At 38.1% G+C, this 27,991-nt stretch overlaps 1 protein-coding gene across 1 annotated transcript; it reads left to right on the top strand.

The window, feature by feature from the left end:
• Positions 1–1,689: 1,689 nt before the first annotated feature.
• Positions 1,690–27,464, top strand: fndc7a (fibronectin type III domain containing 7a). Its single transcript, XM_046877115.1, has 11 exons — positions 1,690–1,898; positions 2,131–2,388; positions 4,679–4,933; positions 5,420–5,674; positions 9,724–9,978; positions 11,777–12,034; positions 12,471–12,725; positions 16,442–16,696; positions 17,859–18,119; positions 27,235–27,264; positions 27,433–27,464. Exons 1-11 carry the CDS (start codon positions 1,766–1,768, stop codon positions 27,462–27,464), a joined length of 2,247 nt encoding a protein of 748 aa, XP_046733071.1. The 5' UTR covers positions 1,690–1,765.
• Positions 27,465–27,991: the final 527 nt, after the last annotated feature.

The raw sequence follows: 27,991 nt of genomic DNA, 5'->3' as shown, positions 1-27,991 counted from the left end.
CTAAATACATGTTTATGGTTCTTGAGTTTCACAGTAACCTCATGATTCTTAAGTTGTAGATGTTTAACCATACACATGAACAGAGGTAAGGGGCAAGATAGAGAGAGAGAAACATTATTAGATACACTATTGTTACATAATTGTTAAGAACATTTTGTAATGTGATCAGAGTTCAAGTTGGATTCTAGCAAGACTAGCTATGTCAAATAAAAGGGAAAGCCAGAAGGTAACACAGACATAACAGAGCTGTGGGATATAAGGTAGCCAGCCACTCTACCATTAAAAAAATATAAGTGAATATTAGAGAGTGGGGTGTGACTGTGTCTGAGACTCACACATTAATTGGAAGGATGGAGGTAATAGCACTATGGATAAGATGTTTTACTTCTGATCAGAAGGTCATGGGTTCAAATACCAACACCACCAAGCTGCCACTGCTGGGCCCTTGAGCAAGGTTCTTAAACCTCAGGTGCTTAGATGTGTTTCTGAGATAACTCTGGATAGCTCTAAACTACTAAGTCACTCTGGATAAGGGTGTCTGCCAAATGCTGTAAATGTTCCATAACTGTGGGGCTTTAGACTTCACATCAGAGGTTCCAACAAATAGACAGCACATTTTAATTAAAGCAGGTGAGGTGGATCCTAATAGATCAGATGTTTACCATTTTGACTTTTATATGTCAGTAGTAGTATTTTATAGACAATGCAAGATTTGACTGGGAGAGAGGGCAATGCGGAAATATTTTCTGGCTCTAGTAAATACTTTTTCTGCTGCAATCTGGACTAACTGAAGCTTGGTTATGTACTTCTAAGGACATGCTAACATTAAGGCTTTAATTCAACCTAGAGATAACAAAAGCATTAACTGTTTTTCTATATATTGTTTAGAACAAAGCACTTAATTGGAGATTTTTTAAGGCATCTTCTAGTCTTATTGTACTTACTGGGTACTTGGAGAGTTATTATTTTTAGTTAATGACTCTGGTATGCAGGTATAAACAGTGTAATTTCCAGAACTTTATAGTTTTTTTGTTGTGTTCTGTTCTGTCTCAACTGTTTTTGAGCTACAGATTTTTCATTGTTGTGATTTCCTGTGCTTTTCAGACATGTGCTGGGCAAAACAGTAAGTAAATATTATGGATGTTTTTAAATTAGATGCATATATATATATATATATATATATATATATATATATATATATATATATATATATATATATATATATATACGTTCAACCCCTTGATAATTTGCGGTTCGGAACTCACAGCTCACAAAATTTGCGGTTTCTCATTTGAAACGTAACTAACAGCAAGTTGCGGATTATCTTACAAATCGAAGGAATCCGCAGCGGGACCGAATGTTCAGGAACGTTAGAAAGAAAATTGTAGGTTTCACTAACAAATTTCATAAACTTTTTAAAACAGTATTGTGACATAATGTCTAGATGAATACACTAAGGTACCATAGGGTGCGTCAGATTTTCAGAACTTGCTTAGAATGTAACCCCGAGTTCCGGGAACCACATATATATATATATATATATATATATATATATATATATATATATATATATATATATATATATATATATATATACATAAAACCGCATGATCTTTTAACGCTGTTTTCTTTGTCCTCAGACATAACCATATCTGTTTTCACTGTCACATCTAAAAGTATGACAGTTCGTTGGAGCAGACAGTCTGACGCAAGCTCCTACAAACTGACTGCTACGTCAAAAAACCCACTTCAGCAGCTTGTGTTCATGCAGTTCAGTAGTAGCACAATAATGGGCTCTGTAAACTCACTCTCCCCAAATACTGTGTACACAATGCGTGTGGAGGCTATGGACAGCTCAATGAATGTACTGAGCAGTGCAGAGATCAAGGAGACAACAGGTTTTTCTTTTTTATACTAAATACATTTCATTGCAGTTTTCACATACGGTTTTCATTTCCCTTTTTTTTTTTTTTTTTTTTTTTTTAACCATGTGTGTTTTTTGACATGATGTCTGTTTGTTTTTAGAGCTAAGTTTTTGAAAGTTTATTCTTGCCTATAGCATGAAGGTGCCCATTGCATAATCTTGCACAAATGACATAAATTTGTATTTGTACGTTTTTATTCTTTCAGCACCCGAGGTTCCTTCCATTATGCAGGCTTACTCCAACCACAGTGACAGCATGATAGTGGAATTTGGCCAGGTGTCAGGTGCCACTGCATACATCCTGCGGGCAGAGAATGATGAAGGCTTCTTTTCAGAGAGTGTTGTGTATGGCTCACCAGGTACCATACTCAACCTGAGGGCCTACACTGATTATAAACTTAGTGTCATATCAAGGAACAGTGGTGGCCGTAGCCAGCCCTCATGGCCAGTCCATGCCAGGACAGGTAGGTTAATCATGCTTTCAGAGTGTTAATTGTCTTTTCCTCAAGGAAAGTTGCACTTTTAATGAACAGTCATATCAGATATTGTTGTAATACAGGTAATTACTGTATAAGCGTTTAGTATTTAAGCATTTTGTTTTCCACTGTTAAAATTTATAGAAAAAACAGCAGATTGGTTGTAATGGAAGACAGGGAAATTATGCTTTGCTTCAACTGCAGCTTTTGAAACAAAGTTAATACAACATATCATATTAATCCTATCACATCATATCATATATCATTTTTATTTTTATTTTTTGTGCATGTTGTGTGAAAGTATGTATTAAAAATTGACATCTATAGAAAATGAGCTTGGTACATGTAAAATAACAGAAAGCAAGAAAGCCTGATATGGCTTTGTTACAAAATGAAAATAAAGTAGGTAGGGAACATTGAAACTAACACTTCCTATATAGAATTACAGAGACTATAAAACACCCCTACATAAAGACCTTTGCAAAGCAGACACTAATAAAACATCCTGTGCTTTCCTGTGCTAAATGGGCAGAGTCAACAATTAGGCCTTTAGAATTGTCTGAAATGTGATAAAATGACATTTTAGACTTGTAGCTATAGAAATGTATCATTCTTATCTTTCTTTGTATAAAAAACAAACAGTGAGAACTGGGTTACCTTTTCTCTTTAAACAATATGTCTGAGTAATATGAGGACCTGCAATTGTGTCAAAAGTACAAAAGAAAAGATATCCCTACCTACTGTATGCATGATAAAATTATTATATACAGTGCTGCTTGAAAGTTTGTGTATCCACTGTGTAATTATTAAATTGTTTTTTAAATTTGTATTAACCAAATCCATATGTTATTAAAATAATTTAGGAAGGTATTAGAAAAACAAAAAAGATTTAGTGCTAGGCCAAAAAGTGTTCTTAAAATAGCATTGTTTTAATCTGGTGGATAAGAAGAGGTGAATAAATAATTGGAAAGCTAACAAACAAGTTACAGAATAGATATTTGGAAATATTTTGGGCAGGACTCTAAGAAGAGGAGAGTGAATTCTATAGAAGGCTATAAAACCTCAAATCTCAAAAACGCTTAAGCTACATTGGTCCATTGTGAGGCAAGTAATTTATAAATGGAGCTAATTTAATATGACAACAACGTTAGAATGAGCACACTTCCAAAATATCCCCAAACAATACAGAAAAAATAACAAATAAGCTGAAACCTACTACCCAGAAACAACATCTACAGATTTGCACACCTTCCTTACTGTAACTTCAGTTACAAAATTGTATGAATGTCAGGAAGTTGCTGTCAAATAATGGCCAAAATAATTTTAGCAAAGAACATGAAAAATGTGTACTTTTTTGGAAAATCTTCTACCACCTAATAAACAATATACATACAGCCAAATCCTGGACTGCTTTATCACCTTTGAAAAAAGACAATTAAGTTCTGACACATGCAAGTAACATACAGTTTGGCAATACTGTATATATCATGTAAAAATATTGCTGTGGATGCAAGCACAGACTTATTTTGCAAGGGATTAAAAACTATGACAGTGTGACTACCATCACATAGCCCATGCGAACAATGTAGCTAAAAGTGGTGCTCGATTAGAGGAGCAAAGTCATCTACGATGACAGAGATGGGAGCTACATCTTTTATGAAGCCAGAGTGAGGAGCAATACCCTCCACAAGACCAGAGCAGTGAGCGACATCCACCACAAGGCTGGAGTGGGAAGCAACATCATCCATGAGGCGGGGGGTGATGTCCTCGGCCGTACAGGCAGCACAATGTCCTTGGGGAGGAAGGTGGCACGATGTTCTCGGCTGGGTAGAAAGGCGGAGCAGGGTCAGATTGATGTTCATGGCCAGGTTAGGAGGTAACCTAACCTCACAAGTGCATGGAACCAGATCGAAAATCTCAGCAGAGCAAGGAAGCAGCATGATATTCATACATCTATAGTATTAATAAATCTTTCTGTAATGGTATGGAGGCAAAGGCAGCGGATACAAATGCAGAATTTTATTTGCAAAATAAGCAACGAGAACAAGAACTAACATAGTATTTAAAAACTAAAAAAAAAATAAACATATAGACTATCTAGAAGGCTATTGGGATCTGACATGGGATCATCAGAAATGTCACAGAGTCACACATAAACTGGAAATGAATGTGCATATTTAGTGACATGTGACATGAAGGGGCTGTGTAGTTCCTGTTCATGTGCCACACTGACAGTAAAGTATGATCTGTCCTTTTATTTCTCTCTCTTTCATTTCAGTGGTTGCTGCCCCAACACTGCGCTCTGTGTCACCCACTGAGGACACAATTGTTGCAAGCTGGGATCCCGTGGAACATGCAGTTCAGTACACACTGAATATCATGACTGAATCAAACACTCAGTTCCAGATAAATACCTCCCAGACCAACATGACATTTACCAGTCTAGATCCAGGGGTCACTTACTGCATCAAGGCGATAGCCTGGGACTCCAACAGCATCCCTGGAGATGATATAAACATCTATCAGATCACCCGTAAGTTCTAGAAAACAAGCACAAAATGAGATTGATATTCATAAAAATCTAATCTGTATAGTCTTTTCAGTACTATAGCCAACATGTGTTGCCACCTCATGCCCAATATTATTAATATACTACTGCTACATAATGTGCATACAGTTTGTGTTTTCTTAAATGTTATCCTGTTTTTATTTCTTCCCCCCCACACATTTTTAATTCAATTGATCAAATTATTGTCATTTATTGACCCACTTTTAAATGTTTCTTTGGTTTTGCAGCAGTATAGTTAAATATACTATTATTTTAACATTATTCATAGGAATAAACACAATCTGTGTAAAATAAATGTAAAGCAGTATTCAAATGTTTATTAATGTGCTGTTTGTTTTGTTCCACTTTTTGGAAAATATTTTGGATAGTCCATTCTGACTCCAAACAAAACAAAAGTTCAGGATTGATAATAGATCACAATGGTGACTAATGCATGCTCCACTTTCCCAGGTCCCCCTGTTCCTGCAGGTGTGCAGGTTTCATTGACCCTGAAAAGAATCATAGGACTAATTGTTTATTGGGAGGTTGTACGTAGTGCAAGCCTCTATTTTGTCCTAAGTTCCATGGGGCAGAACTGTACCTCCATGGGAGACCCATTCTGCATTATCACCTCCATAGGATGCAGTGAGAATCATACGCTCACCGTCATGGCTGAGAACCAAGCTGGTCCCAGCAGTCCATCACAGCCACAGGACCTGCTCACCTGTATGCACCACATACAAATATACTGACTGTGTAAAAAATCTTACATATTCAATACAAACAAATATACACGATTAACATAGACTATGTTTAGTATGTATAGTGTATCAGATTCACATACAGTAACAGTCAAAACTTTGTATACACTTTCTCCTTCAGGTTTTTTTTAATTTATTTAATTATTTTTAACATTGTACATTGATGCTGAACACATCCAAACTATGAAAAAACATATATGGAATTATGTAAGTAGTAAACAAAAAAGTGTTAAACAACCCAGAATATGTTTTATATTTTAGATTCTACAAAGTTTATTCATTTAGCTTTAAGGACAGCTTGGCAAACTCATGGCATTTTCTTATCAGATTCACAATTCAGTCACCTGGATTTGTTTTCAGTTCACAGAGAACCTGTGCTGATTTATTTATTGATAGAGACTTTAAAGCAATTTTGTACATCACACTGGATAAGGGTGTCTGCTAAATGCAGTAAATGTAATTTAAGTGGCAGACATATTTCACTATCCACTGTTTAGAGAATATCAGGAAAGAATCCATTACTTTTGAAGAACAAGTAGAGGAGACTTTTTTGGGCCAAAAACACAGGAATGTACATTAGATCATTTGAAAATTGTCTTTTGGTTTGAGCAGTCTAAATGTGAGAGTTTTGTTTATAATGGTCATAATCGAGGGCACACTCAAAGCATTTTGCAGTTACATGCCATTCCATCTAGTTTGTGCTTGTAGTGGGACCATAATTTGTTTTCCAACAGGACAAAGACTCCAAACACACCTCTAGGTTATGTAAGTGCTATTGTTTTATAAAAGAAAGTGATGAAGTGCTGCATCAGATGACCTAGCCTCCACAATCACCTGATATAATTCCAGTTGAGATAGTTTGGGATGAGTTGAACCAGAGAGTGAAGTAAAGCAGCCAACAACACCAACACCTTAAGATTGTTGGAAAACAATTCCAGTTGACTACCTCATGAGGCTGTCGGATAGAAAGTGCTATAGAAATAAACTTGACTGGAATGCCAAGAGTGTGCATAGTTGTCATCAAAGCAAAATGTGGCTACTTTGAAGAATTTAAAATATAAAATATATTCTGGGTAATCTAACGTTTTTTTTTTTTATGAAATAATTCCATATTTGTTCTTTTATAGTTTACTTTTAATGTACAATGTTAAAAATGAAGAAAAATAAAAAAAACAAAAGAAGGTGTGTCCAAACTTTCGACTGGTAGTGTATACACCATGTAAGTGTTAAAACTTACCTGATAATTATATCCGGATGCATTTAACAAAATTTTGTTTGAACCCATCAATTTTTCAAGTGATCAAATACAATATAACATAACTGACAGGTAGTCATTGCCTTGCATTTTTTTTTCTGAACTGTGCTCACTAATCTGTATCGATAATGTCATTCATTATTTTAGCTAAATTAATTTAAAAAGAACTACATAAATATTATATCTGCCAATTTACCCAGAAATGCATTTAGTCTAATTGGGAGAAAACACACCGTTAACTTAACAAGTATTATGGTGAAGAGATGGCAACAAGATGCACAGTAAAAAGATATCAAGCCTGCAAAGGCAGTGTAATGGGCAATGTTCTGTGGGGAGCATGGTTGGACGCATACCACAAACTTAAACATTGTTGCAGACCAAGTATAAAATTTTACATCCCACAATGCTTGATTGGATATAGATCTGGGGAATTTGAATGCCAAATCAACACAATAAACTTCTTAAAATGTTCTTATAAAAAAAAAAAAAAAAAAAAATCATGTTAAAGAGTTCAAGGTGTTGACTTGGCCAGCAAATTTCCCAGATCTTAATCCAATAAAGCATCTGTCGGATGTAGAATTATTCATCTTAGAAAAGTGGTTTTAAGGTTATGGCTGATATGGTATATGAAATGTAGTTCATTTGTATCCCATTTCTCAGAAATATCTGTGAGAAAATCTAGTTGAAAAAGGAATATCAGTGCAAAACCAAGCCATGATGTTAAAGGAACTGCCTGCAGAGTTTTGAGGCAAGATTGTACTACAAGGAGGTTACACAAAATTCTGCAGTATTAAATGTTCTCAAGAGTACAGTGTCTCTTGACTCTATTTAATTCTTGAATAAAATCTTCACTTCTTTTCAAGCTTCTAAATGGCTTGAATTTTTTCTCCCATAGGCAGCTGTCTGGTCTACATGACGAATGAAATGAAAAGGTTAAACCTAAAGTAAATATTCAGAGCTATTAGTTGTTTAAACTACAGTGGGGCAAAAAAGTATTTTGACAGCCACCAATTGTGCAAGTTCTCCCACTTAAAAAGATAAGAGAGACCTGTAAATTTAATCATAGGTACAATTCAACTATGAGAGACAAAATGAGAAAACAAATCCAGAAAATCACATTGTCTGTTTTCTAAAGAATTTATTTGCAAATTATGGTGGAAAATAAGTATTTGGTCAATGAACCATGAGTATTGAGATGAACAAAAGTTTGTAATATACTCTTTGTTGGCAATGGCAGAGATCAAATGTTTTCTGTAAGTCTCTACAAGGTTTTTACACACTGTTGCTGGTAGTTTGGCCCATTCCTCCATGCAGATCTCCTCTAGAGCAGTGATGTTTTGGGGCTGTCGCTGGGCAACTCCAGGACCTTGAAATGCTTCTTATGAAGCCACTCCTTCGTTGCCCGAGCGGTGTGTTTGGAATCATTGTCATGGTGAAAGACCCAGCCACATTTTATCTTCAATGCCCTTGCTGATGGAAGAAGGTTTTTTCTCAAAATCTCACGATACATGGCCCCATTCATTCTTTCCTTTACACAGATCAGTCAACCTGGTCCCTTTGCAGAAAAACAGCCCCAAAGCCTGATGTTTCCACCCCCATGTTTCACAGTAGGTATGGTGTTCTTTGGATGCAACTCAGCATTCTTTCTCCTCCAAACACGACAAGTTGAGTTTTTACCAAGAAGTTCTATTTTGGTTTCATCTGACCATATGACATTCTCCCAATCCTCTTCTGGATCATCCAAATGCTCTCTAGCAAACTTCAGACGGGCCCAGACATGTACTGGCTTAAGCAGGGGGACACATCTGGCACTGCAGGATTTGAGTCCCTGGCGGCATAGTGTGTATGGTAGCCTTTGTTACTTAGGTCCCAGCTCTCTGCAGATCATTTACTAGGTGCCCCCGTGTGGTTCTGGGATTTTTGCTCACCGTTCTTGTGATAATTTTGACCCCACGGGGTGAGATGTTGTGTGGAGCCCTTCCATTTTCTAATAATTGCTCCCACAGTTGATTTCTTCACACCAAACTGTTTACCTACTGTAGATTCAGTCTTCCCAGCCTGGTGCAGGTCTACAATTCTTTTTCTGGTGCGCTTTGACAGCTCTTTGGTCTTGGCCATAGTGGAGTTTGGAGTCTGACTGGTTGAGGTTGTGGACAAGTGCCTTTTATACTGATAATGAGTTTAAACAGGTGAGATTAATACAGGTAACAAGTGAAGGACAGAGGAGACTCCTAAAGAAGAAGTTACTTGCTTTTTTGTAGGTGAATAAATACTTATTTTCCACCATAGTTTGCAAATAAATTCTTTAAATGTGTTTACAATGTGATTTTCTGGATTTTTTTCTTATTTTGTCTCTCATAGTTGGAGTCTACCTATGATGAAAATTACAGGCCTCTCTCATCTTTTTAAGTGGGAGAACTTGCACAATTGTTGGCTGACTAAATACTTTTTTGCCCCACTGTGTTAATGTAACAGGGTTTGCCAGTGCAACAAGAAACACCTGTCAGTCACTTTCAATATTTATGACATTAGGGTTCAAACACATGGGGTGATTATTATGGTGCAAAGTTGTCTACACATCTAACACACATCCTATAAATTTATCAGTTATGTTTTTCTTAGTGTATATAATACATATAGCCCAGGAATAGACACCCCTTTAAACAATCACATAAACCCCCAACACTTACACATGTCTAGACACAAAATACACAAAAAAGCACGGACATACACTAATTTCTCTCATGTGTTTGATGCAGTCCCTTGCCCTCCAGACGCAGTGAAGGTAGATGAGCCCTCTTTAGGGAACTGTTCGGTGACATGGACCAGGGAGCCATGGGTGGAGTACTACATTGTGTATGTATTTAGAGATGATGGAGCAGAGGAGCAACACAACACCACAAACACTATCTACTTTTTTCAATGTGAATGTGGCTACACCTACATGACTACAGTTTTTGCCTATAATGTGGCTGGTGTCAGCCCTCCAGGACCAATTCTCAACTATACAACTGGTGTGTGTTTCTGGTTAATTCATTCATGATAATAACACTTAACTGCCTGTTTTTCTTTAGGCTAGTACCATATATATTTTAATTTAGTCAACTGAGGCATCTACTCTGTTTAGAAGTTTGGTTGTTTGGTGCTTGTTATAAATCTGAACAACAGATTTATTTCCGTTTGGTTTTGCCACACATATTGTGTATCACAAAAGATTACATAGTTTGTGTTATTTTTGCTTTAAACAAATGTTCGAAAGTGGCTTCCACAAAATTCTTTCTATACATTGCTTAATTACCAGAACTGGTAAAACTCATTCAGGTTGTAGGCCTACCTTAGCACAAATATGCTTTTTAAGCAGTCCAAAATTGTTCTATTGGATTCATTTTCGAGCTTTGTGTTTTACTCACAATGTTTTACACATTTACTTTTTAAAGCATTTTGTTACAATTTAAGAGGTACACCATCATTGTCTTGCTGTGTTTGAACTGGTGTGTTAAAATTTTGACCCACTGGAATTTTGAAATATTGAATTTAATCTGAAATATGTATGTCACTTATCGATCATTCAATTCAATTCAATTTGATTTGATTCAATTAAATTCAATTCAAATTTATTGTATTTTAAGCAATTTGTCCCAAATAAAAAGTGCTTAAAATGGCTTTGTGGGTAAATACAATAAAAACGTTACAATAATAAATTTTAGATTAATAAATTAGTCCCTATAAGTTTAATAATAATAATAATAATAATAATAATAATAATTATAATAATTATAATTATAATAATAATAAAATTATTATTATTATTATTATTGTTGTTGTTGTTATTTTTATTATTATTATTATTGTTATTGTTATTTTAAAAAGACAAATAAAACTAATTTATAGTTTTTATTAATCTAAATAAATAAAAAAAAAATTTGTAATTATTTAATTGCATTTGATCTAGTATAGTTTGGATATGGCAGCAAGCTAAGTGGACTTCTTGATTTAATTCTGTGGTCCAACAGTTATGTCTGTAAAACTCCAAGAAGTACATTTGAGGCTAATGCACCTGATTACAATAGGATGCAAATATTCCAAAGACATGTTTAGGCAGGTATAATTTGTTATACAAATTCAGTCTTTTAACTGTGTATAGTCTTTTAATAAGTTGTTTATATGTAGCTGGATGTTCTCTATGCAGGAACATGCAAATGCAGAATGTTTAAAGTAGCTGATTATTTCGCTCCAGACTGCCAAAGCATGAGCAAAATTTTATTGTGATAGCAGACCTGCCACTGCCAGCTTGGCTGTTTTGCATAATCAGTCCACTTTATCTAATTTATTGCCAGTGTATATGGCATAATTAGAATTTTTTTTTATTAGGCCAAAGTTCCAGCATTTCTCCATTACAGAAATTATTGAACATCCTGTATGCTAGTGGTGAAACTAGAGCCTGTTTCCATAACTGTGGGGCTTTGTGAGAGAACCTGTTAGCCTTCACTATTCAAGTTAGCAACAAATCTGACTGGCAGCCAGTTCAGAATGGATACGATAGGAATGATGTGGTCATACCTTCTGGTCCCAGAACGGACTTTATGCATTCTGTATTTAAAGCTTGTTTATGTTGATGTGGTTTCTTTACTCAGCAATTCTGTGAACAATGAATTTTGAACAAACCACTGTAACAGATGCACCTCTGCTACCTGTTTTAATTTTTGGTCTATATATATCCTTTTCTAAGAACTAAAAACTACAATAATTACACAGGTAAAATTCTTGCTTTTCTTTGTTCCCTTTTCTCATTCACAATCACTATCTATATAGTTCCCTGCTGTCCAAAGAATGTTAACGTCACTCTTATTTCGACTGAGACACTGGAGGTCACATGGCTAGCAGTGCGTGGAGCAGAGCTATATGAGACAGTGGCGGCAGATGAATCAAACACACTGCACTGCAGTGACACTGTGCCCGTTTGTGCCCTATCTGACTTAACCTGCAACAGCCTGTACAGTGTTGTAATCAGACCCTGCAATGAGATACGTGGTTGTAACAACACCTGCACACCAAACATACAGGAAACAGGTAGTCTATACAGATTTTCACTTTATATTTACAAGCAGTTTCAGTTGGTGTTTTTCCTCAAGGTGACATTAAACATTGCCTCATTTTTGGTTTAAAAAAAAATTAATTTTAGGACACATTCTCTTTTTCCAAAACCAGAATAATCATTAGTGAATCATAATTAAAAAGTTAGAAGAATGAAGTTGATAGTGGATTTGTGGATTTTTTCATATTTGTACTTGGTATCTTTTCTGCAAGCTGTTTATACTATATTTTTCTATTATATTTCACATTACAACATATTGTCATTACATTTTTAGAATATTTTTTATGTTAACACAACAACCAGCACACAATTTTAGTATAGGTGCCTGTTACATAATACTGTATGTTGTTGTGTATGTGATGGTAACTTGAATAATGTAGTCATTAAACTGACACAATGTGTTTCTCTTAGCCCCATGTTCCCCTGAGGCCCTAAACCTCACCCAGGTCAACAGCTCTACTGTGCAGGTACACTGGAGGGATACCAACAAACAAGCCAATTACACTGTGAATGCGTTTGGCAATGCCAGCACTCTTACTTGCTCATCTACCAGTACTTCTTGTAGCATTATCAACCTGCCTTGTGGAGCTACTTATGAGGTCAGCGCATATGCCACCACCATTGTAGGGCGAAGTTTGCCCAGCTATAGCATCACATTGGAAACAGGTAGAGTACCAAATTGGGAATCAAGATATGAACCAGATGAGAAGAGATGCAAAAATGTTATTGGTATATTACAGTGAAATCAAAAGTAGGCTGAAGGTAGTTTCAGAGAAGATTATTGATCAATTAAGTTTTTTCTACAAGTTAAATATTGAATAGATTATTGCTGAATTACTTCAAACTTTTGAGTAGATGACTTGTAGAGTATTGTTGGAATGCACAGTATTCTCGTAGATTACAGCTAAATTTATGTAGAGACCAGTAGTAGACAAAACTGAAATAACAATGGTATTAGTTAGATATTAAAATTGCTTGATTATTATTGTGAGACTAAATGTAGACTGCAGGTTGACTAGGTAGATTAGTGGTAGACTACTATTAAATGACTCACACATTAGAGGAATTAAGATAAGATAAACCTTTATTCATCCCACAGTGGGGAAATTTCTAAAATAGAAATTTTTAGAATGTTAGAATTTTAGAATGTTAGAATTAAGGTTAGATTTTACTTTGCCATTGTGGTTTTTCCTGACAGTCTACTTTCTTGTGGATTTTATGCAATTTATTAATTTATATATGTCTATGTATGTAGGTGTTTATGTATGTATGTATCTTTCCCTCTCTCTCTCTCTCTCGCTCTCTCTCTCTCTCTCTCTCTCTCTCTCTCTCTAATTATAGTATATGTAGTGGATGTGTTAGATTTTTTGTGAGAATGAGTAATATTGTCGTCGTCTGTTTCTTTCGGCTGCTCCTGATAGGGGTCGCCACAGCAGATCACACTACTAGCCTCAACATCTTCAGCTCTGCTACCTCCAGCTCCACCTCCTGTCTTTTAGTCAATACCACTGTCTCTAAACCGTACAACATCGCAGGTCTCACCACAGTCCTATAAACTTTCCCTTTCACTCTTGCAGATACTCTTCTATTACAAATCACTCCTGCCACTCTTCTCCACCCACTCCACCCTGCCTGTACTCTTTTCTTCACTTCTCTAACACACTCTCCATTACTTTACACTGTTGATTCCAGGTACCTAAACTCCTCCACCTTCTCCACCTCTCCTCCCTGCAACCGCACCACTCCACTGCCCTCCCTCTCATTCACACACATGTACTCTGTCTTACTCCTACTGACTTTCATTCCCCTTCTCTCCAGCACATACCGCCACCTCTCCAGGCTCTTCTCAACCTCATCCCTACTTTCACCACAAATCATTATACATTCCGCAAACATCATAATCCATAAAGATTCCTGTCTGACCTCGTCCCTCAACCTGTCCATCACCACTGCAAACAGAATAGGGTTTAGAGCCTATCCTTGTTGCAGTTCCTTCTCCACCATGAACCAGTCTGGCGTTACTACTACACACTTCACTGCTGTCACACTGTCCTCATACATGTCCTGCATCAGCCTCAAATACTTCTCTGACACACCTGACTTCCTCATACAATACCACAACTCCTCTCTCAGCACTAAGTCGTATGCTTTTTCTAGATCCACAAACACACAATGCAACTCTTTCTGACCTTCTCTAAACTTCTCCATCAACATTCTCTAAGCCAATTTTGCATCTGTAGTGCTCTTCCTCGGCATGAAACCTTACCGTTGCTCACAGATGGTCACCTCTTCTCTCAGCCTGGCTTCCACTACTCTTTCTCATAACTTCATGGTGTAACTGATCAACTTTATTCCCCTGTAGTTACTGCAGGTCTGCACATCTCACTTATTCTTAAAAATCAGTACCAGCATTCCCAGGGATCCTCTCACCTTCCAGAGTCTTGTTAAACAATCTTGTTAAAAACTCCACAGCCATCTCTCCTAAACATTTTCACACTTCCACTGGTATGTCATCTGGACCAACTGACGTTCCTCTTTTCATCCTCTAAATGGCTGCTCTCACTTCCTTATTACTAATCCTATTTACTTCCTGCTTCACCATCTTCTCATCATCCACCCTTCTCTCTTTCATTTTCCTCATTTATTAGCTGCTCAAAATACTCCCTCCACCTTCTCAACACACCCTCCTCAACAATTTTCCATCTCCATCTTTTATTGCTCTAACTTGCAGCACATCCTTCTCAGCTAGGTCCCTCTGAATGGCATAATTGGTACAAATCCTTTTCTTTTTTCTTTAGTTTCTGACTTCTCATACTCCAGCTCCTCATATGCCTTTGCCTTAGCTTTTGCCGCATTCCTCTACATGCTGCGGCATCTCCTTTTATTCCTACCTACTTTTCTCATCTTCCTGCCGATCCCAGTTCTGTTTCACCAACCTCTTTCTGCTTATGCTTTCCTGCACTTTCTCATTCCACCATCATGTCTCTTTGTATTCATTTCTCTTTCTAGATGTGACACCAAGTACCTTTCTAGTTGTCTCCCTTATCACTTCTGCAGTAGTTGCCCAATCAGTTGCCTGACCTCTTCCCTGAACCTCACACTACAGTCTTCCTCCTTCAGTCTCCACCATCGTATTCTTTTTTCCGTCATCACTCTCTTCCTCTTCTTCTTCACCTCCATAGCCATCCTATTAAATGCCATCTGATGCTGTCTAGCTATATTATCCTCTGCCAACACCTTACAGTCTCCAACTTCTTTCAGGTTGCATGTCCTGCATAGAATATAGTCCACCTGTGTGCACCTTCCTCCACTCTTATACTATCACCTTATGCTCCTCCTTTATCTTAAAATAAGTATTTACCACTGCCATTTTCATCCTTTTAGCAAAATCTACCACCATCTGCCCTTCCACATTCCTTTCTTTAAAGTCATACCTACCCATCACCTCCTCCTGACCTCTGTTTCCTTTACCAACATGGCCATTGAAGTCTGTCCCAATCACCAATATTTCATTCCTAAGTACACTCTGCACCACTTATTCTAACTCACTCCAGCATTTTTTTTCTCCTTCATCTCACAACCCACTTGCAGAGCATTTATTTATTTAAAGCGCTGATGGCATTTATCATCACCCATCCAACTTCCAGCTTCACATTCATTACCTAAACTCTCTTCACCTCCACTACACTTTTACTGTACTCTTCCTTCAGTATCATCCCTACACCATTTTTCTTTCTATCCACTTCATGGTAGAACAGTTTAAACCCCCTTTCAATGTTCCTGGCCTTACTTCCCTCCCACCTGGTCTTCTGAACACACATGTCTACCTTTCTCCGCTCCATCATTTCAGCTAACTCTCTCCCTTTACCAGTCACAGTACCAACATTTAAAGTACCAACTCTAACCTCCACTTTCCTCCACTTCTCCTTTCCCTGATGAGACAGCAATAGTTGCTACTACAATAGTTGCTCTATAGTCCTCTCCTATGGCCAGCAGTAGTCCAATTTCCACCAGTACCCTGTAGGCTAACAATACCTGTGGCGGTCGTTGGTAACCCGGGCCTCGACCGATCCTTGACCTCGACCACATTTTATGCTGAAGGCATAAGAGTGCACTGGCTTGTGCAACTCTACTGTCTGGGTTAGAATGAGTAATATAGTACTTCACTAATATAATAATATAAAAAGTTTTACTAGCAATTCTGATTAGATTGGGTGATTTGAACTTTCAGTCACTTTAATCACTCAGCTTACTGCTGAAAGTGTGTGTGTGTGTGTGTGTGTGTGTGTGTGTGTGTGTGTGTTTGTATCAGATTTTCTAAGGTCCAAGGTTTCTTAGTCAAGTTTACTGTTATAATACTGACGTTAACCTACATTCTTTAGGACCCTGCTGTCCTGTGAATCTCAGTGTGGAACAGGTGACACAGTCAATGACCATTGTGAAGTGGTCAACTTCCATCGGAGCCTGGTTTTATATCACCTCGCTTTCATCACCACGAGGTTATGCTAAGTGTCATACCATGGACACGCATTGTTTAATGGGATGCATCACATGTGGCACCAGCTACAATGTTTCAGTAGAGGTTATAAGCATTACGGGACACAAGTCTTTATGCAGCTATCATGGATTTTCTTCCAGTGAGTTACATGCTACTATATATCTTTTATATTGCTCACTTCAAGGTTTAATGCTCTAACAAGCCACATCCAAAACATTAGATTCATATTAGCAGACAAAGTAAATAGTAAAAACAAAAAAATGGCAAGGAAAAAAAGACTAAGAAAATGAGTTCACTATTATATACTATTATTGAAACCATGCTTGATGATTAAGTTCACAAAGCATTTAATAATAAAACACTAGATGTATGTTCACTATATAGCCAAACGTTTGTTGAAAACTGCACATCAAATCACATTTTGTGCCCCTTTTATAATAAATTTGCTTTCATGGGAAAGTTTTTCGTTAGAGTTGGGAAAGTGGCTATAGAGATTTGCCCATTCAGTCACAAGAGCGTTAGTAAGATCAGGCAATGATGAATCAGGTGGTTGGGAAGCAGTCCACGTTTTGATTAATTAGAAAGGTGTTTAGAGGGTCGAGGTAAGGCTCTATGGGCAGGCTATTTGCGTTCTTCTACACAAACCTGAAAATTCCATACCACAATCTAGATAATCCAGGGTTCTAAACATTCTCGCCTTCTGAACATGCACGCCTCACAACACATAAATAAACTGACATATAATTACATATGATTACTGATCAAATTTCAAAATATGGATCTATCTTTCATTACAGTCAATAGTGTTTTGTGTTTCTTTACACCAAAGTTGATGTAACAGAAAGTCTGTGCCATAGACAGAACACTAAAGGAACCCTGACCCTCAACCCCACTGAAAATCTTTGAGAGTTCGAACAACAATTTCATGATAGGCCCTGAATAGCAGTGCGCAATTCCTTGTGCACTTGTGGCTGAATAGGCACAAATCTACATGGTCCAAAATGTAGTGGAACATCTTCTCAGAATAATGGATTATGTTATAACTGCATAGATTGAAATACACAATATGAATGCTTAGTTTTTGGAATGTAATGTTCAATTCTCAAGTGTCCACATATTTTGACCCTATATTATAAATATATCTTTAATATCTTGTGATTATTCCATTAACACTTTTAAAATGAATAAATGTAGTTCAGGAAATAATAATTGTATTTTTGTACCTACTATTGTAATGCTCTCATGCTATTGAAATTTGATTTGATTTGCATTATTTAGATTTCTGTCTTTTTTTTTCTAAGGCACTTGTTGTCCTTCAAGTGTGAGGCTGTACCGGATGGCCAATAGCACACTTCGTGTGTCATGGAGAGGTTCTGATAGTGTCAATGGGTACTTAGCTGAAATGTACAGCAACAGTGCCAATTACACATGCAGGCCAGTGCTGGGAGTCAACTCATGTGACATGGACAGTGTACTGTGTGGATACACCTACTCTGTGGTGGTCGCACCATTCACACTCCAAGGTTCTAAAGTCCCATTCTGCCCCAGGAAACTATATTCTGGTGAGATGTTCTGTATCTACACATAATAATCATGTACAGTGCATTCCGTGCAGACTGATACTACAATTGTTCAATTTATTTTTCAGTACCCCTATTTACAAAGTGAAAACAGAATTCTAGAAATGTGTGTAATTTTGTTAAAATAAAAATAACTGAAATATCACATTTACATAAATATTCAGACCCTTTTAAGTTGAAGCACCTTTGGCAAAAAACTTTCAGGTCTCTCAAGAGATGCTCAATAGAGTTCAAGTCATGACTCTGGCTGGGATACTCTTGGGTGTATTATGGTTGTTGTTATGTAGGAAATCCTTCAGCCCAGTCCCAGAGGTCCTGGGCACTGTGGAATATGTTTCTGTTGAAGATTCCTCTGTACTTCGGTCCATTCAACTTTCCCTCAACCCTGACCAGTTGCCAAGACCCTGCTGCAGAAAAACACCCCACAGCATGATGTTGCCACCATCATGCTTCACTTTTGGGATAGTTTTGGGCAGGTAATGAGAGGTGCCTGGTTTCCTCCATAGGTAATGTTTAGATTTAAGGCCAATGTTTCATCAGACCAGAAAAAAATCCTGTTCCACACACTCCTGTTGGTGAACCTCAAGCAGGTTTTTATGGGTTTTGCACTGAGTAGAGGTTTCCATCTAGACATTGTGCCATAAAGCCCAGATAAGCAGAGGGCTGCAGTAATGGTTATCCTTCTGGAACTTTGTCCCATCTCCACACTGGATTTCTAGAGCTCAGTCATAGTAAACTTCGGGTTCTTGGTCACCCCTTTTGGAAAGACCCGTCTCTCCTGATTGCTCACTTTGGCCAGGCGACCAGCTCTTGTAAGTCTTAGTTCTCCTCTCGCCTCCATTTTGAATTTTTCTGACTCTAAATAAATTTCACTTTGAGGACAGGTTTGTTTGTCTGTGAAAGTTCGTAAAGTAAATGTTCATAAAGTGGGGAGCTTCTATATATATATATATATATATATATATATATATATATATATATATATATATATATATATATATCAACTATTTATTATATGTTCTCAAGGGACAATACTATAGAAATCAGAATTGGATAAACTTTGAAGAGTAGTCAATGTGCAGCTTGTATACCAGTAAAGCAACAATCCATGTTTCCCTCAATGAACTGCAGCTCCCCAAGTACCAGTAGCACTCATGCACCCCCAGACCATGAGGCTACCACCACAATGCTTGACTCTAGGCAAAAAATAATTTTCTTGGCAGTCCTCAACAGGGTGTCACCACACAAACAAGTTTCTCTTAGTCCCGTCGGACCACAGCAAATGGTTCCAGTATTTCAGGTTGTCTTCAGCAAACTGTTTGCAGACTTTGTTGTAAACAAGCTTCAGATGAGGCTTCCTTCTGGGATGACAGCCATGCAAACCAACTTGTTGCAGTGTGCAGTGTATAGTCTGAGCACTGACAAGCAGACTTTCCGCTTCTGCAACCTCTAAAGTAATGCGGTTTTTTAAAGCTAGCTTCTGCACCTGATGCTAAGCATGAGGACTCAATTTCTTTGATTGACTCTTAAGAGGACTGTTTCGAGTGGAACCCATTTTAGAAAACCTCTGTTTGACCCTGGCCACTGTACTATCTTGTTATAGCCTAGGCTATCTATATGGAGAGCAACAATTCTAATTCTCAAATCCTCAGAGAGTTCTTTGCCATTAAGGTTCCATGTTGAACATCCAGTGGTCAGTATGAGAGAATTATACTCAAAGCACTAAATTTTAACTGTTCTAATATAAGATATACAAATTTGTGTATTATGGTCCTCTCAAGCAGACAAAAACATGAACATGATGAATAGGACAAGTGGCTTTGCATGGTTACATGGCGTACAGTTATCACTTCAATTCAATTAAATTCATTTTTATTTGTATAGCCCTTTTAACAATGAACATTGTCTCAAAGCAGCTTTACACAGATAATGTGGTGATAAAAAATAATATGTTCTTTATAAGTGTAAGTTTGTCCCTGATGAGCAAGCTGGTGGCGACTGTGGCAAGGAAAATCTCCCAGAGATGGCATAAGGAAGAAACCTTGAGAGGAACTAGACTTAAAAGGGGAACCCATCCTCGTCTGGGTTGCACCGAATGTTTATTTATATTATTTATTGCAAATATACGACATTGCGGGGTACAGTGATGGTGATTAGAAGCAAACTGTAGTCCTGAGTCCGTGTAGCAGACTGTTGACATTAACTACAGTCCAAATCCATCCTCAAAGATCCTGTTCTTACTCCGGAATTTCATGGAACCAACCAAGGCGTTGATGAGAAACCATCCCCAGCTGCACTGAGTGGCCTCCAAACAAAGAGGACACTATCCAGAGGCAGGCCTGGATGAAGTGGGAAGATCTGTGGAGGAAAGAGGGGCAGGAACAGTGGTCACTGGAACCTCAGAAGCATGTTTAACTCAACTAAGAGAGAGAGAGAGAGAGAGAGAGAGAGAGAGAGAGAGAGAGAGAAGAGGGGTGACAGAAAGAGAAGGATTATTATGTGTCCTTATTGTTGTATGAAATTTAAGGTCACTGTGCAGTTGGGACTCCGGCAAGACTCGCTATATCAGCATAACTAAAAGGGAGAACCAGAAGGTAACACAGACATGAGGGATCTCTGGAATAAGAGATGACCCACCACACCACCGTCAGTGAACATGTGAGAGTGGGTGGAGGACAGTATACAAATATCTCAGTTCACCAAACACTCTATATCCTTGATCCCTCCAGTTCTGTTCCTTTACTTAGGAAAAATCTACTGATAAAAGACTTGACTTAATAAATACATTTTCAGCCTTGACTTGAACACTGAGACTGTGTCTGAGTCCTAAACACTGATTAGAAGGCTGTTTCATAACTGTGGGGCTTTATAAAAGAAAGATCTGCCCCCTGCTGTAGTCTTCATTATTCAAGGTACCAACAAATGGCCTGCACCTTTTGATCTAAGTAGGCATGGAGAATCATATTGGTACAGAAGATCACTCTACTCTACTGCGCCACGAGACAGTTAAGTGCTTTATACGTCAGTAGTAGTATTTCATAATCAATGCGAGATTTAATTTGGGAGCCAGTGTAGACTGATTAAAAAAGGGGTGATGTGATCATATTTTCTAGATCTAGTAAGGACCCTTGCTGCTGCATTCTGAAATAACTAAAGTTTATTTATGCACTTACTAGAACACCCAGACAGTAAAGCATTACAGTAGTCTAATCTAGATGTAACAAAAGCATGAACTAGTTTTTCTGTATCCTATAACGACATCATATTTTAAATTTTAGCAATATTTCTAAGGTGAAAGAAGGCGATCCTGGTAATATTATCCATGTGAGCCTCAAAGGAAATACTAGGGTCCATAATAACACTAAGGTTTTTGACTGCTGCACACACTGAGATATTAGCACCATGCAGAGGTGCTATGTAATTGGACAGTTTACTTCTAGCTGCATGTGGTTCTAGTAAAAGTACTTCCGTCTTATCTGAGTTAAGTACAAGGAAGTTATCAAGCATCCACTGTCTAATGTCCTTTACACACTCCTCAACATTGTTAAGCTGATCTATCTCATCTAGCTTTGCTAAAATATACAGCTGTGTATCATCATCATAGCAATGGAAGCATATATCATGTTTATGTATAATTTCACCCAAATGCAGCATATATAAAGAGAAAAGCAGTGGGCCTAAGACAGATCCTTGCAGAACACCAAACTTTACCTCCAGAGAGTGTGGATAACTTACCATTTACAGTACATCAACAAACTGATAGCAATCAGTCAAATAAGACCTAAGCTAGTAGAGAGCTGTTTCCTTTATTCCAACAACGTTCTCAAGTCTACCAAGCAGTATAGTATGATCAGTGGTGTCAAAAGCTGGACTAAGATCGAGCAAAACAAGTAAAGAGACAAAACCCTGATTAGAGGCCAATAACAGGTCATTTACCACCTTAACTAGCGCCGTCTCTGTGCTATGATGAGGCCTAAATCCTGACTGATACAATTCAAAAATGTTATTTCTAAGTAGATGTGAGCATAACTGCTGTGCTACAACCTTTTCTAAAATCTTGGAGATAAAGGAGAGGTTTGATATTGGCCTGTAGACAGCTGACATGGGTCAAGGTCAGGTTTCCAATTAGGGGGTTGATAACTGCCAGTTTAAAGGATTTAGGTGCATAACCAGTGATAATGGAAGAGTTTATCAATTTTAAAACAGGTTCAATTACCTTTGGAATTATCTGTTTGAAAATTATTAATAAAACTCACTGCTGTAGCTGACGTAAATGTACGCTTAACACAGTAACGTGGTAAGGGTACTAATACAATGACAGGCAGATTTTAAAAGAAATTAGGTAATGGTCTGAAATAGCTTCAGACTAAAATTATGACAATTTTTTTTTCTTTTTTATTCAAATGTTAATAACAAATCAAGAGTGTGTCCACCACTATGAGTGAGTCCTAAAACATTCTGATTCATTTCAACTGAATCTAGAATGGTGTCAGGGAACCACCTACCATGCCGTCCCTCAGCACACAGCACGCTCGCAGCACCTCACCTTCGTACTAATCACCTACACCTGTCTTCCATCATCTCGCCCCTACTTAAGGGCCACACTCTCTTACACTCATCGTCTGTTCTATAGTTCACTCTGGAGAGCTTCCGTGGACTACCCTTGCAGGAACCTAGGTGTGATTACGGACTACACCCGTTTACCGGTACGGCGGCTTTCTAGCTGTGTGCATTCATGCAAAGACTATTAACCTTGTTTTACTACTTCGGTTTTGGCCTGCTTGAATCCAGCCTGACAGAATAACGGACCTATAACAAAGAAAGAAGAAATCGCTCTACCTCGATGGATCCGCAAACCAGTGCAATCTCAGATCCTATTAAGGAGGATGCAACCTCACAAGTTCCCCTCCAAACGTTTGGGTATCAGGGTGGTGTTTCTGATTTCCCTACTTTCCGAAAGGTCGTTGGCCTGGGCAAGAGTGCTATGGAGCTGCAACCTCATCCAATGTACAATTTACAAATGTACAATTTACAAATCACAAATCACAAGAACGGAGGTGTTCTGTACCGCCACAGGGGCCCTCACCACCGCGAAACAACTCCTGTACTTACGCCAAGGGACTGCTAACAACACGGATTACAGCCTCCACTTCCGCACCTTAGCGGTCACCAGTGGTTGGAATAAGATTGCACTTCTCGGGGCTTACCGTCAAGGGTTAAACCCGGATGTTAGATTGACGATAGCGACCTATGACGATGCGCTAGGTTTAGAAGCCTTTATCCAGTGATCCATTCACATCTCCCAGCGTCTGGCCACCTGTCGATCCCCAGAGCCTGATCCTGCTCATGTTTACACCATCTCTACCTAGTACCAGGAGCCAAGCTACCCAAGGGGAGAGTTTACCCTTTGTCGGCCCCAGAACGAACCGCCGAAAGATCTCTCCACTCTCAAATCCGCTCCCTCTGGTCCCGGCCGCCCTGGAAGATCTACGAGGTGCACGTATTTTTACTAAGCTACGGAGCGCCTAAAACCTCCTGCGTATCTGCCAAGGAGACGAGTGAAATACCACCTCTATCACCCCCTGCTGGACACTATAAGTACCGCATCATGCTGTACAGTCTGTCCATCTCCCCAGCGGTTTTCCAGACGTTTATGAATGAGGTGTTCTGACCTTTCCTCCAACAATTTGTAATCGTCTACATTGATTACATCCTCATCTTCTCCCGTACCCTGCAGGAACACCACGGCCATGTAACCCAGGTCTTGGAGCAACTAAGGAACCACGGCCTCTATCTCAATCTCCCCAAGTGCGAGTTCCAGTATTCGGATAAATGAGGGAAAGGTGAAGGCGGTACGAGACTGGCCATATCCAGACTCCGTGAAGGAACTCCAACGCTTCCTGGGGTTTGCTAACTTCTACTGCCGGTTCATCCAGGGTTTCAGCCTGGTCCCCGCTCCACTCACCTCCCTACTAAGACCACCGAAGCGGACAAGGCCTTTAACGTGGTAAGAAGGCGGTTCTGCATCTCTCCCCTCCTACGACACCCGGATCCCCAACTTCCATTCGTAGTGGAGGTAGATGCTTCCTCCACTGGCGTAGGGGCCGCCTTGTCCCAACAGTCTGGAGATCCATCAAGGCTATGACACTGCACCTTCTTTTTTAAGTTTTTGAAGTCTCCGGCTTAGCAGAACTACGACATTAGGAACCGGGAACTCCTTGCCATCAAATTAGTGCTGGAGGAGTGAGACACTGGCTCGAAGGAGCAACGCACCCTTTCACAGTCATTACCGACCATAAGAACCTACAATACCTTCACGAGGTAAAGAGATTGAACCCCAGACAAGCAAGATGAGCACTGTCTAAAGAAGTAGCTAACTTTGAGATGAAATCTGCAAATTCTATGAGAAAATCAGAGCCCTGGGGTGTCTATAAATAATAATTAATGGAATTGACTGACTAGGCCTACTTTTGGACACTTAATATTTTATGTTGGTGTAAAGAACTTCAAATGTTTTACATTTGTGTTTAGTTTTTTGTGTGACGCTTAAACTCCTGGTCGGTATTAATTTCGTTCATAGTCAGTGCTTTTGACGTGAGAGATCTAATATACAACAATCCTATCTTTAGATCAGAGGTGCTGGCTGTGCATTCTATTTAATTTAATGTTAATCAGGTTACTTAAACAGACTTTCTGAGTATTCCTACATTTTGGTTTTGCTCAGGGGAGAGACAGTTTCAATTTGGTGGATCCTGAGCAATAACTCTGTGCAGCTAGCAGACGGTCGGTGTAGCCTGTCTGTCTGTTACCTGGCCTTAACTCACACAGTCACTTGTTAACTAGTGCTGTTCTGAGACTGCAAAAAATGAAAGCAGCACCTTCCGGAGTGGGATGGATACTGTCCTGGCCTAAAAGGCCAGCCTTGCCCTCAAAATTGCTTCAATTATGTATGAAGCCCACACTTAAGGTGTACTCACTTTTGTTGACAGCTATTTTGAGAATAATGGCTGTATGTTGGGTTATTTTAGAGGACAGTAAATCAGTACTGCTACACAAGCTTCACATTGACTACTCTAAAATATATTTGTTTCATTTCTATAGTATTGTCCCTTGAGAAGGTATACTAAAATGGTAGCTGAAATGGAGTGGTGTACTGTTGTACATGTTTTGTTCTGATGTTTTGAGGCTCTATTTACCTAATTCTGCTTAGGACCTGATAACGACCAGATGATTTTTATGTTCTGATATGTAAAGCCATTGAATTTATACTGTATACAAACCCGATTCCAAAAAAAGTTCGGACATTGTACAAATTGTGAATAAAAACAGTATGCAATGATGTGGTAGTTTCAAATTTCAGTATTTTATTCAGAATACAAGATGGATGACATTTCAAATGTTTAAACTGAGAAAATGTATCATTTTAAGAGAAAAGTAAGTTGATTTTAATTTTCATGGCATCAACACATCTCAAAAAAGTTTAGACAAGGGCATGTTTACCACTGTGGGGCATCCACTCTTCTTTTTATAACAGTAATTATACATCTGGGGACTGAAGAGACAAGTTGCTCAAGTTTAGGAATAGGAATGTTGTCCCATTCTTGTATAATACAGGCTTCTAGTTGTTCAACTGTCTTAGGTCTTCTTTGTCGCATCTTCCTCTTTATGATGCGGCAAATGTTTTCTTTTGTGAAAGACCTGGACTGCCGGCTGGCCATTTCATTACCTGGATCCTTCTTCTACGCAGGCATAATGTTGTAATTGATGCAGTATGTGGTCTGGCATTGTCATGTTGGAAAATGCAAGGTCTTCCCTGAAAGAGTCGATGTCTGGATGGGAGCATATGTTGTTCTAGAACTTGGATATACCTTTCAGCATTGATGGTGCCTTTCCAGATGTGTAAGCTGCCCATGACACATGCACTCATGCAACCCTATATCATCAGAGCAGGTTTCTGAACTGAGCGCTGATAACAACTTGGGTTGTCCTTGTCCTCTTTAGTGCGGATGACATGGCGTCCCAGTTTTCCAAAAAGAACTTCAAATTTTGAATCGTCTGACCACAGAACAGTTTTCCATTTTGCCACAGTCTATTTTAAATGAGCCTTTTCCCAGAGAAAATGCCTGCGCTTCTGCCTGCGGCAACGGCGAATGGCACGGTGGGTTGTGTTCACCGACAATGTTTTCTGGAAGTATTCCTGAGCCCATGTTGTGATTTCCATTACAGTAGCATTCCTGTATGTGATGCAGTGCCATCTAAGGGCCCGAAGACCACGGGCATCCAGTATGGTTTTCCGGCCTTGACCCTTAGGCACAGAGATTGGTCCAGATTCTCTGAATCATTGGATGATATTATGCACTGTAGATGATGATAACTTCAAACTATTTGCAATTAGTTTCTCTGAGAAACTCCTTTCTGGTATTGCTCCTCTATTTTTCGCCAAAGCATTGGGGGAATTGGTGATCCTCTGCCCATTTTGACTTCTGAGAGACACTGCCACTCTGAGAGGCTCTTTTTATACCCACTCATGTTGCCAATTGACGTAATAAGTTGCAAATTGGTCCTCCAGCTGTTCCTTATATGTACATTTAAAATTTTCCGTCTCTTATTGTTACCTGTCCCAACTTTTTTGGAATGTGTAGCTCTAATGAAATCCAAAATGGGCCAATTTTTGGCATGACATTTCAAAATGTCTCACTTTCAACATTTGATATTTTATCTATATTCTATTGTAAATAAAATGTAGGTTTATGAGATTTGTAAATTATTGCATTCCTTTTTAATTCACAATTTGTACAATGTCCCAACTTTTTGGGAATCAGGTTTTAGTATAATAGACTGTATTTATATCTTATAAATGGCTTATACAAACAAAAAAAAGTAAAAAGATTTATATAAAATAGAAATGTTAAAATGTTAAAAGTTGTGTTTTTAAATGTTATTATTTAAAAATTAATTAATTAATTAATTGCTTGATTGATTGATTGATTGATTGATTGATTGATTTATTGATTGATTGATTAATTAATTATTATTATTATTATTATTATTATTATTATTTTATTTTATTTTATTTTATTTTATTTTATTTTAACAGTTTCCTGTGTTGGCAGCAGTGCTGGGATAGGTATGTAACCCTCCTATTTTAGATCAGTTAAAAATGTATGAAAATTCAAACACTTAAGGAAAAAAATTGTGACTGCAGTAATTAATTAATAAATATCCATAAAAAAATAACTATTAAGTGGATTTTCTAACATCTGTTAAACATCTATATATTACATCATTTCCCTAGTTACTTATCGTGGAAAAAGGAATGTGGATTAGCAGCTGTCAATTATAAGGGTCTCTCTATGAAGTATGAGTGAGTATATTCTAAGAAGGAGTCAATGTAAAAAATGTGCCCTCATGTGTCCTGATGCGTTTTATGTATGTCACATTTTAGCCGGTTCAGTAGGGAAATATTTTAACAATATAATTATTATGCAACCTGCATAGCATAAAACTTGTCCCAGTATCAACAGCCTATGCCAGGTAATACTATGTTTAGTATATGTTTCCATGCTCTAATGGACAGAAGACACAAAGACAATTATCTAAATACTTTTCATGATTAATGTTCAACATAATAATAAACTGTGATATGTCCTCTTCGAATCTCTTAAGACTTCCTACAACAGAATTACCCTTATAAAACCTTATGGGTAGTGTGGTTACACAATGGGTTCTGTTGCTTCCAAACAACACCAGGGTTTAATGCTTAACTCAGGTTTTTGTCTGTGTGGAGTTCTGTGTATGTTATCCCTTTCTGTCTGGGTATTCTCCAGGTTTTGTCAGTTTTTTTCCCACTTCCC

Source organism: Silurus meridionalis, chromosome 20 (assembly GCF_014805685.1).
Source record: "Silurus meridionalis isolate SWU-2019-XX chromosome 20, ASM1480568v1, whole genome shotgun sequence".
NCBI lineage: Eukaryota > Metazoa > Chordata > Actinopteri > Siluriformes > Siluridae > Silurus > Silurus meridionalis.
The sequence above is the reverse complement of the archived record's forward strand: the minus strand, read 5'-3'. Positions and strand labels throughout refer to the sequence as shown.